We start from the raw sequence: 20,863 nt of genomic DNA, 5'->3' as shown, positions 1-20,863 counted from the left end.
GTAGGTAATCATGGGATAAAAGGGAAAGTCCTCTCATGGATCAACAACTGGTTAAAAGATAGGAAACAAAGAGTAGGAATAAAGAATCAGTTTTCACAGTGGAAAATAATAAATAGTTAGGTCCCCAAGGATCTGTACTGAAACCTGTGCCATTCACTGTATTCATTAGTTCTTTGGAAAAAGGCGTAAACTGTGAGGAGGCAAAATTTGCAAATGATACAAAAGTACTCAAGATAGATAAGTCCAAAGTTGACTGTGAGAAGTGACAAAGAGATCTCACAAAATTGTGTGAGCAGGCAACAAAAAGAGAGGTGAAATTCAATGTTGATAAATACAAAGTTATGCACATTGGAAAAAATAATCTCAGTTACACATACAAAATGATGGAGTCTAAATCAGCTGTTCCCGCTCAAGAAAGAGATCTTGGAGTCCCTGTGGGTAGTTCTTTGAAAACATCTTAATATGTAGCGGCAGTCAAAAATGCTAATTGTAACCATTAGAAAAGGGATACATAATAAGACTGGAAATAGCACAATATCATTATATTATATAAATGCATGTTACGCCCACACCTTGAATACTGTATGCAGATCTGGTTGCCCCATCTCAAAAAAGATATATTAGAATTGGAAAAGGTACAGAGAAGGATAACAAAAATGATGAGGGGTATGAAAGAGCTTCCACATGAGGAGAGATTAAAAAGACTGGGACTATTCATCTTAGGAAAAATATAATTAAGGGGGGATATGATGGGGTGTGTAATCATGAATGATATAGAAACAGTGAATACAGATGTGTTATTTATCCCTTAACATAACACAAGAACCAGATGTCACCCAATTAATTTAATAGCCAGCAGGTTTAAAACAAACACAAAGAAAGTTCTTTACACAGTGCACAGGCAATCTGTGGAACTAGTTGTGAGGGGGTGTTGTGAAGGCCAAAAGTATAACTGGGTTCAGAAAAGAATTATATCAGTTCATGGAGGTTAGGTCCATCAATGACTATTAGCCAAGATAGGGAAAACAGCCTCATGCTCTCTCTTTAAACCTCTGACTTCTAGAACACAGGGCTGGATGATAGTTGCCCTCTTATCTTCATCCCTTTGAAACATCTGACACTGATCACTGTTAAAACACGGTATGCAGGGCTAGTTGGGCCAGGTTACAGGGTTGTTTGTTAGGTTCCCGCTGTCTCATGCGAACCACGTGTGTACATCAGGGACCAACATTTGACCAGCATACCTACCTGTGGTAGGGTCGATACAAAAAATGTTACATTCACAGTGGTAACCAGCGAGACAGTATCACAAAGTAGCTGCTACTGAAATTGCATAGCCGCTGTTTTGGAAATATATATTCCTTATTTAGAAGAGATGGAACACAGTTCAGTCTTTTTTATATTTTTTTTAATTGTGTAGTGAGTAAGTGCAGAAATATAAATCAATATAATAGCATGGTTCACTTTTAGTTCACATTGTTAGTTTTGTAGATTGTGCATAAAAAGCACAAAGTGGATCCTAACTTATCCTTGAAGACTTCACAGATCTCCCCCCGTCCAAGACCTTTGAACAGCAGGACTCTGCAGTGACAAATTTATGTCAGTTCTTAGTGCATACTAATCATATCTGTGGATTAGGTTACTGTAATGTTCTGTGCTCATTCCATTTTTCTGACAGAATCATTGCTTTGCAGCTGTAGTAATTTTCCTTGTCAAAGGCATTCCCTATTCTTGTCAACTTGTGTATAAAGAGAAATTGGCTGGAGTTCACACACTGCTGTCAACAATGATACTAAATGTAGAATTTATTAATATTTCTGTACTTGGCAATGTTGTGAGTAAGAAATATAAATTGGTTTGCTGAGTTACCGACAGTCACATCCACAACATTGCATTAAAACAGTGATAAAGTGGTGTATTGGATGGTTTCATGAAACTCATAATGGGACATTCAGCTTTTTGGCAATGGCTGTCTGTTACAAGTTCAAATGTGGCTTAGGTTGATAGGTACTGTAACAATTTTCAGTGACAGAGCTACTTTGCAGCCCACATGAACTGAGTTTAGCAGATTCAGGCCAACTCCTAGAAGTGGAATAAGACAAAATGAGTCCTAAAACCAAGAATTTTCCAGGATATTCATGACCAGACTCTTCCACGCTTCCCAGTCCCAGACTTAACACTGAGTATATTCTTCCTGCAAACTAGATCGGTCCTGCATGGACTCCCTGATTCGGGAATCCAACATGGGGGTCGGGAGGTCTTCCACCATTATCATAGGAGGGGGACAATATGTTTGTGGCTCTCTTGGCTACAGTCACTCCATGGGATGATGTCAGCTGAGCTACCCTGACTCCCACAAAGTCCTTTACTCAGGTGGGTAAATACTGAATCCTCTCTCTTCTGGAATGGGCCCTGGGTTTCCTGAAAGTGGGGAGGAATGGAGGAGGCCCAGGTTGCCCTAAGAGGTGATTTGTGATGGCTGTTGTGTTATAGGGGTGTGATACTGTCTGGGGCCCTGGATTTCCCAGGCCTAAGTTCCTAGCTCCCTGTGACTATCCTCCTACTTCATTCCTGTGTCATCTCTCCTCTCCCCCCACATTTTTCGTTCTTGCTGGATTGTACTGCAAGGCTTTCAAGTCTGCATGCTGCCTCCCCCTCAAATTTGTTTGGTGCCTGGGCCTATGTCCATTGCTGGTCTACGCTGAAGTTAATGGAGTTGCACAGGAGGCACTAGAGAAAGGAGCTGTGTAGAGTAGCAGTTCTTTGGGGTATACTGAAGCAGTGAGGTTAGGCGGGAGGGCCTCACAGGGAGAACATTAACAGGCTGAGGAGTGGCGTTTTGAAGGGGAGCTTTTTCCTCAGTACCATCCACTGCAGCAGCAGGTAGTTGGGCATCAGCTTGTCAGAAGTTTAAATTTTAAATACGCTGACAAGTGATGTCCACAAACAAATGAGCAGTCCAGGTCATCTGAAAGAAGACTGATTGTGTCTCATGATTTCCTCTTCTCAGCTCTAATCTAAAAGCCAAACCCACATACTACCTTTTGGCCAGGTCTGCATTAAAAGAGTCTCTTTCAGTAGAGCTGTGCTGGCATAGACTGCTTGTGTAGACACTGTATGTGCTGATAGAAGGAGTTGTTCTACTTCAGTAGCAGGACATCAACCCTGAGTGATTTTAGCTAAGCCAACAGAAAGACTCTTCTGTTGGCTTAGTTGCATCTGCCCTACTCCATTCCGCTGGCATAGCTAGACTGCTTAGAACAGTGGTGGGTAACCTGTGGCCCATCAGGGTAATCAGCTGGTGGTCTGCGAGACAGTGTTTACATTGACTGTCCGCAACCCACCACTGGCCTAGAAGGTGTGAATTTTTTCACGCTCCTACGTGACATAATTATGCTGGCATAACTTAGTAGTGTAGACCAGGCCTTTCTCAACAGACCTGTTGCAGAAGATTTGGCAGCCTCCTCCCTGAAACTCCTGCAATCAGCTGGAAGATTCTCCCTTTCCCCTTGCTTTCTGACACCTCCCCCCACTCCCAGGGAAATGCAGACTGTGTAGAAATTTGATGTATTTACTTGTATCTGCCCTTATTTTTCAATTTGACTTCATTCTGTTTAAAAAAATTGAATGGGGAAGAAATGTTAGGGTCCATAATAGCCCAATATCAGTGTTTTGGGGAAAATGCAGTTCCAAGCCTGCTGAATAACATCTGTCAGGGTTTCTGCTTTTGCAGCTCCATTACCTTCTGCTACTGCCTCCCTGCTTCCACTACAAGAGAACCCTGGCAAATATCCTCACACACATTGTTAAATGGGACGAGGCTCCTTTCATTTTCATCATAAGGAAGCAGGAACCCCTTACCTTTTTTTCTGCCTGCACAATACGAATCTCTCTCTCTCACACTTTTTCAAGGAAATAGGCCCATATTGTGATGTTATTAATCTTTGCCATAACCCTCACTTTTATCTAAACTATGGCTCAGAGGTACAGTAACACTATATCCTTATCATTTTTTCTAGTTTTCACACATCATTTATTTCACACTCTTTCCTCTTTTTCTCATTATAACTCTGAACCATTTTCTCCGCCCCGACAGTTTTTCTCTTAACCTGGGTGCAGCCCTCAGTTTTTCTCCCAATCTCTTCTGACCTGTTCTCCCTCTGCTCAGTTAGTTGTTGTCTCTGTTTATTTTTCTCTTTCCTACTTTCCCTTTAACCCTCAAGGCTCCTGTTCAGGCCAGTTTCAGCCTCCTCCCACTGGAGATCCCTGAGGTTCCAGTTCAAACTGCTACCAGCTGCGTCCACTGCCTTTCCGCTATTCTATCTGTGACCTCTGTGGCTCTTCTTAGTGTAGCTGTTATCTGCCTCCTGCAGCCAGCATCTGAGACAGGCCGCCTTCAGGTGGGATTTTTTCACAGCTTGGCATGTTTCTCTTGCTCGGCACAGCTTGACCTTGGTGCAAGTTCAAGGGCCATCTCTGGTCCTGCACTGGCTTGCTTAGTTTGAAAAATGGATGAGTTGAAATTCTAGTAAGGCCATCAGTGTTACTAGCCAAAACTACTGCACACCAGCCCATTTTGGGCCCTGCATATATGGTAAAGCCAGTAGACTGAATAAGGACCCTCTTAAATGTTCTGTATTAATCTTACCAATGACTGGTTAACTCCTGTAAGAATCTACCAACATGAAAAGCTTCCATAGCAAAAATACAGACTTAGCTTCCTTCCAGAGGGAAGTATGGCTGCTGTAGAGCAATACTCCTATAAACATAGACAACTCTCACAGTTTTATTATGAGTCTTACAATTTTTTTCATTAACCCCCTTCCCCTTCTCCAGGCCCTGGAGTTATATGAGCTCATCAGAACCTCAGCTTTCATTTTAATGAAAGTAAATTCCTAGCCATACTGGGTGTGGAGATAAGCTTGAATATCTGAGCACTGAAGATTCACAAGCTAAAAAGCAAGTAAAACAACACCTCAGTGTATTGCTTGTCAAATCTCATTCTTTTGGGGGCTTGACTCATGATTTGTTGACTGCTTGGGGCTGGAAATACTGAAGGAATGACTCCTCTTCCCCCAGCACTCCCATGAAGTTTCTTTCTAGTAGCTTCAGAAACTTAAGATACGTCTGCATTGTAGTCATACGATTTGGTTGCAACTCATGTGAATGTACCTGAGCTAGCTTTAATCTAGCACCTCATGATTGCAGCACAGCCATACTTATTTTATACTACTACTACTACAACATACTTTAATACTACCGTATTTTTGCTTTCTTCTTCATTGTGTAGCTGCAAATAGTTCCCAAAGTGATATCTCAGTGAGAACCCTATGAGTTATAAAATAGATATTCCTGAACTGTCTGCAATAGTTCCAGATAAAGTAATGATCCATTGCTTCGTAACAGAGACTACTCTCTGGTCTTCCTGCCCAGCAGCATGAAATTGGGAAATATTGCACTTGTCTGCTTACTGAGCATCTCAAGGGAGAGAATTTCTGAGCCCCAAAATAGAATTCTGCATACAGTTGTTCAGCCTTGAGGAGGCTTTGCACAACTGCATTCCTCCGTCTGTATATAACACCGTAAATTTTAAATGCCACATCTGATCAATTCCAGGGAATATTCTAGGTATCAGTGTACCGATTTACAGGCAAAATTAAAAAACGGAAAGGAGGAAAATGGGGGACATGGAGCTTCTGTCATCTGTTTAGCACAACAGCTTCCACTTTCCCTCCAGTTGTTTATATAAATCAGACTGGTTGAAGGCACCCATTAATATCTTCCAGTATAACAGTATCTCATCTCACCACCTCTCTGCTCATCCTTCCAGTAGCTTAACATGTTGACACCCTGAATGACTTATCTCGCAGATGGAAATAAAAATGATAAGGAAGAGGAAATAAGGGATGGGAGGACCCTGGTATAGGGGAGGGAATGAAACATACAGTTCATGGTGGGAGGGAATTTGGGGGACTCTGGTATAGGGGAAATGAAGGTGCACACAGAGTCCCTGCCATGAAGGGAAATGGGGGCGGGAGTCACAGAGTTTCTGACATGGACGAGGGAGGGTGGGGATGAGGGCACACAGCGCCATTTGCATAGAGGGGAGGGAGGGATAGGGGACACATAGAGCCTCAGGCATGAGGGACAGGGTGGGGGAAGTTACAGGGAGTCCCTGAAATAAAGGAGGATGGGAGGATGGCATGCTGGGAGCTTGTGGAGTGGAATGGAGGAATGCTGGTGTGTGCAGTCAGCTCAGCCTACGGAAGCTGCTAAACATGCAACCACCTAGTGATACACACCTTACACAGAAAGCACTAAGACAGTCTAAATGGAGAGGTAGAATAATAAGACAAGTCTGGTCTAGTGTGTTTTCTAGAAATTGTTCCTCTTGATTCTGGTTGATGGGACAACTCTTAAAATACACATAAAATAATCTTACATAGCAGTCCTATCATTTATAGGTTTCTTGCGAACGTGTAATTTATTGTTCTCTGACTCCCCTAGGTCCACAGCAGAATAAGCTACACGTTTTTCTTAGTGCAATAGAGATTCTTTTTTTTTTTAATTGTCTGTTATTGAATGGAAATGTGGCCTTTTAGAGCGCTCTGACTTCTGTGGTGAATTTGCATTCATTACAATTATATATGAATCTTCTGAATTCTAAATCTTTCATTGCACATCTGGGAATATATTTTTGATGTGCCGAACTAGAAACCAAGCTTGGCATCAGTAAATACTTAATTACACTAAGTACAAGACTTAACTGGCACGTTTTCCTTCTATTACATAACAGAAACTGGATCTGCAATTACTGCTTCCTGCATCGGTTTGGGCAACTCTACAACTCCTCCACCAGGACAAGCAGGAAAATCAGTGCCAGGATACAATGGTAAGAGTGTGCAGTGTATATCAATAGGAGAGCAGGTTGCTTACATGTCTGAGAGACCTCAGCATCTCACAAGATCAGGGTTTAAGATTGCAGTTATTGTTTAACAATCTAGGGCCAAAATTGGTCTCTGCTCAATCAGCTTTGCACCTCTCTGGCTTAACTGGCTACTTAACTGGATGAAAGTCCATGGGTCAACATAGTAGTTCCTCACCAATGTTTCTTTATTTTTCCTTCCCCCCAGTTTAGCTGGGGAAAAAACCACGATTTGGGAGCCGACACATTCTGGAGATCCCATTGTGTATGTTGGCGCAATTTAGAGCAGCCCTGATGCTATTTAATGTTATCGTTGGAACCAGTCTAGTGGCTCCAGGATTGACTTAAAGCCATTTTTCCTCTCTCTCACATACACACATGCAACTTTTTGACCTGTGTCAGGTTCAGAAGCATCAGTTCTTACAATCAGACTCCAGTGTCCAGTACAATTAAAATTACAGCAACCACTTAATCATATGGGTTTTAATTTACCCTGTATCATTTGAAGATGCTTGCATTTTTCAGGAGGTGCTCAAAAACTCACAAGGTCAGACCCGTAGCAATGTGCCTTATTAGCAAACATTCCTTTCCATCTTTCAACTGTTAGTCTTATACATTCCTTATGTACCCAGCATTTCTCAGGCATACAGTTAGATTTGAAAGTGCACAAGGAACTGGCTACTGTAGTTGTCATTGAACTGTTGAGTCTGAAGGTTTGGAATGCTTGCATACAAAGGGACAATGGATATTATGAAACTTTCAGAGCTTCAAACCATAATCTACAGTAATCTAGTGTTAAATCATAACCAGCAGTAACATTGTTTTTTAGTGGTTAGGAAAAATAGTGTTAATAGTGATCATCTTTATAATTGTGGAGAGGGAATAGTAGCTAAACTATGTAGCTAAATAGTGCTTTAAGAACGTATTGTCATACCTGTACCTTACATCTATGACTACATGTGTTATTCAGAGGCTAAATGGTTTTGCTTGTTTGGTATATACATTGTACATATATGTTTAAGAAACACACTAATCCAGTCTTTTTCGGCACAACAATTTAATATAAAAACTCACCTGATTTTAAGTGTATAAAGATGATTCTTCCTGAAGTCTGTGACCTCTACAAATATGTAATGATGAACTAAACAGCAACATGGTATGGGTATAAATCTTGTCTATTTGTACCTGCCTCACATCCCCATTCGTTTTATCAAAGACGACAAGTGTTTGTGTTCAGACTTGTACAGGGGCTCATATTTGGGAGAGTTGTTAAACACGTTATATTTCAATACATGTGCAGCATTTTTATTTCTAGCTGTACAAAATTGTAGACTGTGAACCAGCATAGGGCATAAAAAGTGAGAGCTTTCATTGTGTGGAAGGTATTTGCATGCAGAGTGTGCAGCCATGAGATGAAGAATTCTAAAATATTTTTATACCTGGGAACTCTGATTTTGACCCAGAGTGTTCAGGAATGACACATAATTAGATTTTTTTGAGGTCAAGCCATCTGCAGGAGGAGTCTCATATTCCTGGGAAGAAACAGTTGGCTGACTTTTCTTCTAACAAGTAGAAGTGAACATGAACATTAAAAAAAAAAAAAGTTTCAGCTGCCCTAGACTTTGGCACCAGTAGTTATTGAAGACAAACAATGAATGAAGGATGAAGTTAGAGAAAAGGCTTAAAGATTGACCAGAGCTCTAATAAGCAGGGAACAGTGGCAGAATATAATTGCATCCAACCTGTTCTCAAAGCTCTGGTGGTCAGGCTTAGCAAGTATATGTGGGAAGCACATATGCAGAGATTTTAAATGAACTCTGCAAAACCTGCTGTGAGGGTATCTAAAAACTTCCTTCTAAATGGATGAAAGGGAGTTACAGCAGAACGTCAGACTTCCGGATACCAGAGTTATGTACTGATCAGTCAACCACGCACTTGAAACTGGAAGTATGCAATCAGGCAACAGCAGAGAACAAAAACAAAAAGCAAAAAAATCCAAATACAGTGCAGTACTGCTTTAAATGTAAACTACTAAAAAAAAAAAGGGAAATCAGCATTTTTCTTCTGCATGGGAAAATTTCAAAGCTGTATTAAGTCAATATTCAATTGTAAACTTTTGAAAGAACAACCACAATGTTTTGTTCAGAGTTATGAACAACCTCCATTTCTGAGATGTTCGTAACTCTGAGGTTATACTATACTTTAAAATAGACTATAAAATGAACGTGCATTCAAGTATGTTCCATAAGGGAACAGATGTCACATTTCCTTTCTAACCAATGGTTCAGGACCACTAACTGGAAAAGTTTACAAATGCTGTAACCCTGCTGTTAATGAAATACAGGACCTTGAAATCTCTTCTGATTTCTATCTCACTTTTCCTCACTTCAGTTGTGATATGACTCTAGCTGCTGCTACTTTAGCTACTAGTTTGAGATAAATGTTTTATGCCACTTAAAAGATGGACTCTGTGTTTCCGATAGTATAAAATTGCATTAGTAGTTCTCTGGACAATGGTTGCTGAAGTCTTGATACCTTTAAATTGGATTTGGGGAAGTAAAATTGGAAGAAATGCCCTTTTAGCCCCCTAAATGGCCAAATTCTTTCCTGTTATACCATTGTAAATACAGAGTAAAGTAAATTGTGTGAAGTGACTCCAGCTTTACATTGTAGTAAATGAGAGCAGGATTTGGCCACAGTTGAAGATTCAACGTTGAATGACCAGGTTAGGCTATGAATGCTGCGTACCACTGGAAAACTAATTTAAATCTGAATTATTTTTTTAATAATATATCTCATTCATTTCTAGCTCTGATGTTTTCTGAGATCTGACCTATTTGGTATTGGTCCCTTGGTCTATAAGTTTGTTTGTTATTGTTATTGTTATTGATTGTTAAATACAGCAACTTTTGGATTTGAGGGCAGTAAATACCCCGAATATAAGTTGGTAGCCATGTAGTTCAGGAATACCCCTAAACTGCTGCTGTTCTTAAAATTTTTCTAAAAATCTTGGAAACCTAAATACTTAGCTGTCAAGAAACAAAATCTAATTTGAAAAACTGATGTTAGCACCTTGTTAAACAAATTACATTAAACTGAGGTCTCTAATGAAAAACAAAAACAAACTAAAAAATGTAAGTTGTGGAAACTGTGGTATGAGTAAGACTATCTCCTCTTACTATACGAGTCCAAGTTCTCAAATCTAACTTGTTGGATTTTTCTTATGTTACTTGAACAGGTACAAGCAACAAATAGTGTTTACAGAATTTGTAGTCATTGTCTAGGAGAATGGAAGCTTCTTGTTAGCATCCCAGATTCGCCCTCCCTAGGGCGACAGGGGACAGGATGACTTCTGAGTTCCTATTTATCCTTTGCAAAACCTTTCTTAGCTTACCTTTTGTCTGTCTAATTAACCCTTTATCTGTCCTTACACCAAGCCTCTGACCGATTGTCTGAGACAGGCTATGCAGGTGTTAAAATCACTGTCCTTTCTGAAGGAGTGTTTTCAGACAGCAAAGATCAAACTTCAGCAGTCTTGGAGTCTATGTATTAGGTAGGCACAATGATACTTCAAAGGTCTGTTGGCAGATGTGGGTATCTCTGCTCTCACCTCAACTTTCTTCCTTATTGTCCAAGGCTGTTGTAGCAGGATGGACCTAGCTGGATGTTACTGTTGCAGGTCAGGTAAAACTCCACCTGTATTCCCCTGTGGAGTCCAGCAAGGGCATCCACTTTTAGGCTCCCAGTTCCTCAGCTGTCACTTCTCTTGGGCAGAGACCCACATCTTGTTCCCTCCAGTCATGGTCAGGATTTTCCAGGCAGCATAGTTCTCTGCCTACACTGTGTTATTCCTGGTATGCCAGACTGCCTAAACAGGCCAGTGTCTACTCTTTGCTTTCTTTTCAGAGGCTGTAAACAACATGATTGCCCATACTTATAAATTACTACACAGCTCTTCCTAAGCAAGCACATTTATTCTTCAAGGGAAAAGCATTATAGAGAAAACATTAAAAACAATAAAAGAACCTACATAAATGCTAATAAATTTGACAGAGATCACCCCAACTCCAGCAAAGACTCTCTGGTAGGAGTTAGTCCTTTCTTTAGACAGCTTGGATCTTTGAACTTCAGATTCTGGGAATGGGTAAGCAGTAAACAATGATTCCCTCCTCATGGCATTGCTTCAACCTCCCCTTTGAGATTCCCCAGGTGAACCACTTGACACTGTCCAAAAGTGCATTCTGGTCTGGCCCATTATTCAGAATAATCCTTTGAAGTTCATAACATTTCCCAGGGCTCACAATAATACATTACCTTTGCATTTAATACAATGGATTCCAAATAAACTTAATTCAATAAGGTTTTTCAAGGATATTGCAGGAAATTGGCATATCTGTCAGAGTTACATCCTCTGCTTAGCCACACTCAAATAGCTTATGATTTAAAAGGCTTAATATGCCTCTCCTTCCCACCTTCACTTGCTTTTCACATACATCAACCATTCTTAGTGAGGTAACTCTAGCTACTCACGCCTCTGAGTAGTTAGTACAGATAAGGGTACCACAGCCCAGGGCAACAAGTTATTTGTCATCCTTCCCTTGTTCCCAGGCAGCATGAATTTGATTCTAATAGATTGCCTAGTTAAAGACAGTATCCAAGAGGAGATTCCAGGCTCTGCCCTTGTAAACCTAAATGTCCTCTGTTGAAGTATAACCAAATTACTGAAGATTGTAACAAATGTAGTGTGGACCATTGAAAATGGCACTGGAGATGGTCTCTGGATTCTGTTCCAAGCTATGCCACTGACCTGCTGCGTGAGTTTGGGCAAATCAGAAGCTACTTCAACTCACCTCTCTGTAGTATAAAAAACACAATCCTTCCCTGTTGGGATGGTGGTTTCACTATGCAGAGTCTGATGAATCAGAGACAGATTTTGTGCATTTGAAAAACAGACAGTGTTTTTAACCACAAATGATATTTATTGAGTGGATGCTAGGTCAGTCTCTAATAACCTTAGTTGTTATCACTTACTAATATTTCTTGTGGGCTCTTTTTCATGGGCTCACTTCCCTACTTCTGAAAGGGCTTTTTTTTCTTTTAATTTTTAGTTTGGGATTGGGTTCTTTTAATTCCAACCAGATGTTTCTCCTTCTCAGTTTGTGTGTCTTTAGTTTAAGGCCTAAGGTATTTGTGATGGGGATGCTAACAGGAATCTTTAACTCATCTATTTTGAGACCGAGAAATTCTATAATTTCTTTGTTGCCTTTTCCTACTCCACACTGAAGTGTGACATAAGTGGGCATTCATCAGATTAAAGTTTGTAGACATGGTGAGTTAGTGTGCTGCAAGACAGGGTGTGAATCTACAATGTACTAGCATGCTGCGTGGACCCTGTTACTGCCCAGTAGATGTTCCATAGTGCTCCATATCAGGGTTTACCTAGCCATTAATGCATTGTAGCTTCTCACTCTGGCTTGCCTTGCACTGACTCCCCAGGTAGACAGGCTTTTTAGAGATTGTCCTTGTCCATCTGAAAAGTACCATTTGCAAGAGAGAAAATGATCTCTTTCTTTGTTACTTTGCAGTGATGGTTCTGGATGACAACAAGCAACCAGTGAAGGCCAAGACTTTAGGAAATATTGTGGTAAAGTAAGCAAGTCAAAACGTACAAGGTGTCTTATAATTAAGAGGAGCTGCTTTACATGAAAACTGTTGAGAAGGGCAGACTATTTTTTTTTTTGGCAAAGACATAAATAGCAGTGGCACATAAAGTAAGGAGGATGAGAGTAGAAGAGCATGGCTGTCTCTCATGTTGATTTTTAGGAATCTCTCACTGCAACACTGATATCGGAGCACTCAGCTCACCTGGTACAAAAGGGTTAAAACAAACTCTATACTGCTTTTTTTTCTTAATGGCAGACTTCTTTGCCTTGTTTCTTATTTGCCGGCATAAGAACAAGCCTAATTACTGTGATACAAGAGAACACTGCCAGGTCTCCGACTTCCTTCTGGTTCCATGGAGGTCTGCAGCATCACAGAATTACATGCTTGATTTCTAGGAGGATGAAGCAATTACTGCTTGCTGCTTCTTTGTCTAGCTAGCTCAACCTAAAGAGCATTTGAAAATTCTTAGGTTTCCTCATCCTACTAAAGCAAGAGCCCTTCTGTTATCTGAAAGTGTGGTTTGTATGGAGAGGATAACTTGTCCCAGAATGGCTACAGGTCAGAGGAGGAACGTGTATTGACAGACTCCATAGGCAAGAGAATCATTGGTGTTCTCCTTGCTGTGTGTTCTCTTTGATAACACTTGATAGCAGACTCCTTTGTCTTTCCAGTCTGGTGCGTTTTATAAACACTAAGAGTCACTTTAAAATGCACACCCTTTTTTATATCTTCCCACTCTACTCCCCAGAGCAGATTTTTAGCTTAAAGCCACTCTAAATACTGACTGCTTTTCTCTTATCTCCTTTTCTGCTTTCTCATCATCTTGAGCTTCCATTGTGTCTGCTCCCATGGCACATGCCCGTTGCATTTCTTGGCTGATTTACAGGTAATGCTTGGGGTTACTGTCCTTTTAGTCAGCCAGGTACCCCTTTCTGACTTACAAGCTAGTCTGACTCTCAGCAAACACAGGTCCCTATGACAATGCACCAACTCACTGTTGTTTCAGTAAAAGCTAGGAGAGCAGTGCTAGGTCAAAAACATTCTTTAGAGGACTGGTAAGGAACATACTGGAAGTTTAACATTGGCCTGCACTAGAACTGATTGGAAGATTTTTGGTTAAATGAAATTTCCTTGAGATGTGCTCAAAGTCAAAATGTTTTGTGCAGATGTATCTGTTTCAACTGAGTTTTTGTTGGGAAATCTGGAGAGAAGGGGAAGGAAAGCATGACCAACTGACATACTGTAGGTGGGTGGTTAGGGCATTGGTTGGAGATGTGGGAGACCCAGGTTCAAGTCCCTGTTCTCCCTGACTGCGTGATCTGGGATGAAAAACTCCACTTTGGTTCATGCAGAACAAGCACTTGAACTTGGCTCTCCCACATTTCAAGCCAGTGCCTTAACTTTTGGGACATTTGACCTCTTTTCCTCTCTCAATTTAAAATCTCATTTGCAGTCAGAAAATGGACACTTTGACACATGGCCATCAGAAACTTTTTCCCTTCACAATACCCATTGGGCAGCTCGAGCATCTTCTGCTCTGGGCACTGCTGTTTGCACATATAAAGGGCAGAGCTGCTCCCGCTCCCCTCTCAGTTCCTTCTTACTTTTCACGACAGTCGCTGGAATCCCTGTTCATTACCAGAAGTTTTCTCTCTGCTCTGTGTGTAAAGTATAATTGTAGTTAGTTAATAAGTTTGGTTGTTATGTTCAATTTTTTTATTGTTTTCCATGTTTTGGGGTTCTACCACAAGCACTTAGGAGTGCCCCAGTTGCCAGGCTTCATGCCATGTCCTTGTTGCTAGTGAGTGACCCGCACAGTTGTTGTCTTAAATGCCAGGGTGAAGCACGTGAAAGACTGGTGCCAGATTTGCTGTAAATTCAAGCCTAAAACAAACAAGGATAGGGAGGCTAGGCTGAAGTTCCTGTTGATGGAGGTGGTACTCAGGCCACGCTTGAGCTGTCCTGCTCCAACGTTATCAGAGTCCCGGCACTCATCTCCTTCCCTTGTGCCTAGCAACAATAGATTCATAGATTCTAGGGTCAGAAGGGACCAATGTGATCATCTAGTCCGACCCTCTGCACAAAGCAGGCCACAGAACCCTACCCATCCACTTTTATAACAAACCCCTAAAATATGCCTGAGTTATTGAAGTCTTCAAATTGTGGTTTGAAGACCTCAAGCTGCAGAGAATCCACCAGCAAGTGACCCATGCCCTACGCTGCAGGGGAAGGCGAAAAACCTCCAGGGCCTCTGTGTCATAACCTAGTCCCAGATTTGGACCTTAGCGTCCAAAATATGGGGGTTAGCATGAAAACCTCCAAGCTTAGTTACCAGCTTGGACCTGGTACTGCTGCCACCACCCAAAAAATTAGAGTGTTTTGGGGCACTCTGGTCCCCCCGAAAACCTTCCCTGGGGACCCCAAGACCCAAACCCTTGAGTCTCACAACAAAGGGAAATAAATCTTTTCCCTTCCCCCCCCCTCCAGGTGCTCCTGGAGAGATACACAGAAGCAACCTCCATGAATCTAAACAGAGGGATTCCACCCTCCCCGTTCCCAGCCTGGAGAACAGAATTACCGAGAGTCAATTTCTCTTCCCCCCCTCACCCAGAGGGAATGCAAAGTCAGGCTAGTACATCTAACACACACAGGTTTTCCCCTGACTTCTTCCTCCCACCAGTTCCCTGGTGAGCTGCAGACCCAATTCCCTGGAGTTCCGCAGTAAAGAAAAACTCCAACAGGTCTTAAAAGAAAGCTTTATATAAAAATGAAAGAAAAGTACATACAAATGGTCTCTCTGTATTAAGGTGACAAATACAAGGTCAATTGCTTAACAGAAATATGAATAAACAGCCTTATTTAAAAAGAATACAAATCAAAGCACTCCAGCAACTATAAACATGTAAATACAAAAGAAAAACAATAACCCTTATTGTTTTTATGATCTCTGTACTCACAACTTGGAAACAGAAGATTAAAAAGCAGGAAACAGAAATCACTTCTCAAAGCTGAGAGAGAGGCAGGCAGGCAGGCAGACAGACAAAGAACTCAGACACAAACTTTCCTCCACCCAGAGTTGAAAAAATCCGGTTTCCTGATTGGTGCTCTGGTCAGGTGCTTCAAGTTATTTTTTTTTCAGGTGAAAGAGACATTAACCTTTAGCTATCTGTTTATGACACTCTGCCAATCTGCCCTGGAGGAAAATTCCCTCCTGACCCCAAATATGGCGATCAGCTAAACCCTGAGCATGTGGGCAAGACTCGCCAGCCAGCACGCAGAAAAGAATTCTCTGCAGTAACTCAGATCCCATCCCATCCAACATCCCATCACCAACCACTGGGCATACTTATCTGGCGATAATCAAAGATCAGTTGCCAAAATTAGGCTCTCCCATCATACCATCCCTTCCATAAATTTATCAAGCTTAATCTTAAAGCCAGACATGTCTTTTGCCCCCACTACTCCCCTTGGAAGTCTGTTCCAGAACTTCACTCCTCTAATGGTTAGAAACCTTTGTCTAATTTCAAGTCTAAACTTCCTAGTGTCCAGTTTATACCCATTCGTTCTTGTAACTACATTGGTACAAAGCTTAAATAATTCCTCTCCCTCCCTAATATTAATCCCTCTGATATATTTATCAAGAGCAAGCATATCCCCCCTCAGCCTTCTTTTGGCTAGACTAATCAAGCCAAGTTCTTTGAGTCTCCTTTCATATGACAGGTTTTCCATTCCTCGGATCATCCTAGTAGCCCGTCTCTGAACCTGTTCCAGTTTGAATTCATCCTTCTTAAACATGGGAGACCAGAACTGCACGCAGTATCCCAGGTGGGGTCTCACCAGCGCCTTATATAACGGTACTAACACTTCCTTATCTTTGCTGGAAATACCTCGCCTGATGCATCCTAAAACCGCATTAGCTTTTTTAACGGCCATATCACATTGGCGGCTCATAGTCATCCTGTGATCTACCAATACCCCAAGGTCCTTCTCCTCCTCTGTTGCTTCTAACTGATGCATCCCCAATGTATATCTAAAGTTCTTATTATTAATCCCTAAGTGCATGACTTTGCACTTTTCACTATTAAATTTCATCCTATTGCTATTACTCCAGTTTACAAGGTCGTCCAGATCTTCCTGTATGATATCCCGGTCCTTCTCCATGTTAGCAATACCCCCCAGCCTTGTGTCATCTGCGAACTTTATTAGCACATTCCTGCTTTTTGTGCCAAGGTCAGTAATAAAAAGGTTAAATAAGATTGGTCCCAGAACCAATCCTTGAGGAACTCCACTGGTAACCTCCTTCCAGCCTGACAGTTCACCCTTCAGTACGACCCGTTGTAGTCTCCCCTTTAACCAGTTCCTTATCCACCTTTCAGTTCTCATATTGATCCCCATCTTTTCCAATTTGACTAACAATTCCGCATGTGGAACCGTGTCAAATGCCTTACTGAAATCGAGGTAAATTAAGTCTACCGCATTTCCTTTGTCTAAATAGTCTCACTTTCTCAAAGAAGGAGATCAGATTGGTTTGGCACGATCTACCTTTAGTAAAACCATGTTGTACTTTGTCCCAATTACCATTGACCTCAATGTCCTTAACTACTTTCTCCTTCAAAATTTTTTCCAAGACCTTACATACTACAGATGTCAAACTAACAGGCCTATAGTTACTCGGATCACTCTTTCTCCCTTTCTTAAAGATAGGAACGACGTTAGCAATTCTCCAGTCATACGGTACAACCCCTGAGTTTACCGATTCATTAAAAATTCTCGCTAACGGGCTTGCAATTTCATGCGCCAGTTCCTTTAATATTCTCGGATGATGATTGTCCGGGCCCTCCGATTTTGTCCAATTAAACTGTTCAAGTATGGCTTCTACCTCAGATGTGGTAATATCCACTTCCATATCCTCATTCCCGTTTGTCATCCTTCTGTTACCCCTAAGCTCCCCATTAGCCTTATTAAAGACTGAGGCAAAGTACTTATTTAGATATTGGGCCATGCCTAGGTTATCCTTAACCTCCTTTCCATCCTCAGTGTGTAGCGGTCCCACTTCTTCTTTCTTTGTTTTCTTCTTATTTGTATGGCTATAGAACCTTTTACTATTGGTTTTAATTCCCTTTGCAAGGTTCAACTCTACTTGGCTTTTAGCCTTTCTCACTTTATCCCTACATGTTCTGACCTCACTAAGATAGCTTTCCTTGCTAATCCCACCCTTCTTCCACTCCTTATAGTCATTCTGCTTTTTCTTAATCATCTCTCTGAGATGCTTGCTCATCCAGCTTGGTCTACAACTCCTGCCTGTGGTTTTTTTCCCCTTTCTTGGGATGCAGGCTTCCGATAGTTTCTGCAGCTGTGACTTAAAGTAATTCCAGGCCTCTTCTGCATTTAGATCCACAAGTTCTTCAGTCCAATCCACTTGCCTAACTAATTTTCTTAATTCTTTAAAGTTAGCCCTTTTGAAATCAAAAACCCTAGTCCCAGATCTATTTTTGTTTATCCTTCCATCTAGTTTGAACTGAATTAGCTCATGATCACTCGAACCAAGGTTGTCCCCTACAACCATTTCTTCTATGAGGCCCTCACTGCTCACCAAAACCAAATCTAAAATGGCATCCCCTCTTGTCGGTTCTTCAACTACTTGGTGAAGGAATCCATCAGCTATCACATCCAGAAAAATCTGAGCCCTACTATTCTTGCTAGCACTTGTACTCCAGTCTATATCTGGGAAGTTAAAGTCTCCCATGATCACACATTTCCCATTAGTGTTTACTTCCTTAAAAACATTAAAGAGGTCTCTATCCATATCCAAATCAGATCCCAGCAGTCTGTAGCACACCCCAAGCACTATCTCAGGGGAGGGTCTAGTAGCTTTCTTTCCCAGTGTGATTTTTGTCCAGACAGACTCTGTCTTGTCCATTCCATCACTTCTTATTTCTTTACAGTTAACCTCCTCATTGATGTACAATGCTACTCCACCACCTTTGCCTTTATTTCTATCTTTCCTAAACAGCACATAGCCTTCAATACCTGTACTCCAGTCATGACTACTATTCCACCACATTTCTGTTATCCCTATAATATCCGGTTTCACTTCCTGCACCAGTAGCTCTAGTTCCTCCATTTTGTTCCCTCCTCGCATTAATGTACAGACATCTTAATTTTTGCCGTTCGGCTTCACTCACATTCTGTACCCTGTTAGGCACAGACATTCTACCACCAACATCACCTGTTAGTCTGTTATTTACACTACCCTTCCTCCTTATTCCAATTCTTCAGTCCATGGCTGTATCCCCTCTTACTTTGTTTATTTCCCTCTCAAGGTTAAAGCATGTGTCTTCTAAAGAGGCGCCCACCAGGAGAAGATATCCACCCTCAAAGCCTGAAAAGAGGGGTGAGAGGGAGCTGAGTAGAATATATCTGAAATCCAAGCATTTCTCCTCCAAACCAGTGCCTAAGTCGGCACTGGACTTGATGGTGCCCTCTCTGGTGCCGAAGTGGCACCATTGTGGTATAGCAGTAAACACATATGATCTGAACTTGAGGTTTCAGACGATTCAGTCTATTGCTATAGATCACAAAGCTCATTCAGTCACAACAGCATGAAACTGTTTGAGGCTTCTGGGGCATGTGGCCTTGTGCACTTACATGGTTCAAAATGCCAGACTGCACCTCATAATTCTACAGGGTTGGCTACTCACTGTGCTGTCACCATCTGGACTCAGTAGTGAAGGTGACCTCTCACGCCCTCATCTCCATAGCTTGATGGACAGTTCCAGCCAATGTGTGTGTGGGAGTCCTTTTTTGTCTGCCAGCAACAGACGCTCATGTTAGTGATCGATGTGTCTGCCCTTGGCTGGAGGACCCATCTGGATTCTCTACAGACTCAGAGTTTAGGTCCGCAGAGGACTTGGCTTTCCACATCAAGGTCAGAAAGTTGAAAGCTGTTAGATTGGCCTGCCAAATTTTTCTGCTACAGATCAAGGGAAACAACCTTTTAGCAGGGCTGCCAGAAGGGGGTGGGGAAGTGGGGCAATTTGCCCCAGGCCCGCAGGGGCCCCCACAAGAGTTTTTCAGAGCCCCTGGAGCAGGATCCTTCACTTGCACCGGGAGCCCTGGAAAACTCTTGCGGGGCCTGGGCCCCTGGAGCTTCTTGTGCTTCGGGTCTTTGGTGGCGGCGGGTCCTTCCGCTCCGAGGTGGAAGACCCCCCGCCGCCGAATTACCACCGAAGACCCAGCTCTTTGGCGGCAGGTCTCACTTCGGCGGTAATTCGGCGGCGGGGGGGTCCACCGCGGGTCTTCGGGGCATGTTAGCGGCGGATCCCGGAGCGGAAGGACACCCCCCCGCCGCCGAATTACTGCCGAAGCGGGGGCCCCCCGCCACCAAAGACCCAAGGCCCCCTGAATCCTCTGGGCGGCCTTGCCTTTTAGTCCTCACAGAGAACACAGCAGCAATGCTCTTCCTCAGCAAGCAGGGAGGAGCCCGCTCTGTCAAGAGGCTACACTGCTTTGTGAGCTTTGCACTGCCAACTCAATAGGTCTAGAAGCTTCTTATCTACTGGAGTCCAAAACAATCTGGCAGATCACCAGAGCAGATCATTTACAAGACACCATGAGTGGTCTCTTTGTCCACATCTGGCCAGCTACATCTTCCATCGGTGGGGGTTTCCACAAATAAACGTATTTGTGACAAGGATCAAGAGAAAGTGTCAACAGTTCTGTCCCCTACAACATCACAGCCTGGGTTCCCTGACAGATGCATTCTTACTACTGTGATCAGGCAGGCAGAATCACCGTTCCTTTTTTTTGTTCAACAGCTACTAGATTACTTATTGTACCTGAAACACTGAGGTTTGACTGCTAATTCTGTCAAGGGATATCAGGCAGCTATTTCAGCATTTACTCTTGGGGGAATTCTGCGCCAAAAAAATAAAAAATTCGCCACCAAAAAAATTAAAAACTCTGCATACAATATTTTAAAATGCTACAAAATTCTGAATATTTAATTGTCAAAATAACACAATATAATCAGGCCAGTTTTAATTATTTTGGTCCTTTATTTCAAAATACCTGTCAGCAAGTATGTCTGTACAATACAGACAACAAAAAAGATTCCCTCAGGAGTAGAAAGCTTACGACAACTCAGTTCCTATTTCTTGGTTATGCTTTTGTCAGGCGTCTCACACAAGCCGGCTCGGCACAGCTTGAGGGAAAACTCTGCCCCTCTGGTCTTTTAGTCAATTCTGATTTTTTTTACCCTGCCCCCGTAGGTTA

The 20,863-nt window shown here is 42.1% G+C and overlaps 1 protein-coding gene across 3 annotated transcripts in view; it reads left to right on the top strand.

Annotated features, from left to right (window-relative positions):
* ACSS3 (acyl-CoA synthetase short chain family member 3) overlaps positions 1–20,863 on the top strand; it is a 180,455-nt gene that overhangs the window by 133,068 nt on the left and 26,524 nt on the right. For all 3 annotated transcript variants that reach the window (XM_030548632.1, XM_030548631.1, XM_030548633.1), the window contains 2 exons: positions 6,797–6,892; positions 12,511–12,574. In XM_030548632.1, coding sequence (XP_030404492.1) covers positions 6,797–6,892; positions 12,511–12,574 — 160 coding nt within the window. The remainder of the gene's footprint in view (positions 1–6,796; positions 6,893–12,510; positions 12,575–20,863) is intronic.

This window comes from Gopherus evgoodei, chromosome 1 (genome assembly GCF_007399415.2).
Source record: "Gopherus evgoodei ecotype Sinaloan lineage chromosome 1, rGopEvg1_v1.p, whole genome shotgun sequence".
Classification (NCBI taxonomy): Eukaryota; Metazoa; Chordata; order Testudines; family Testudinidae; genus Gopherus; species Gopherus evgoodei.
The sequence above is the reverse complement of the archived record's forward strand: the minus strand, read 5'-3'. Positions and strand labels throughout refer to the sequence as shown.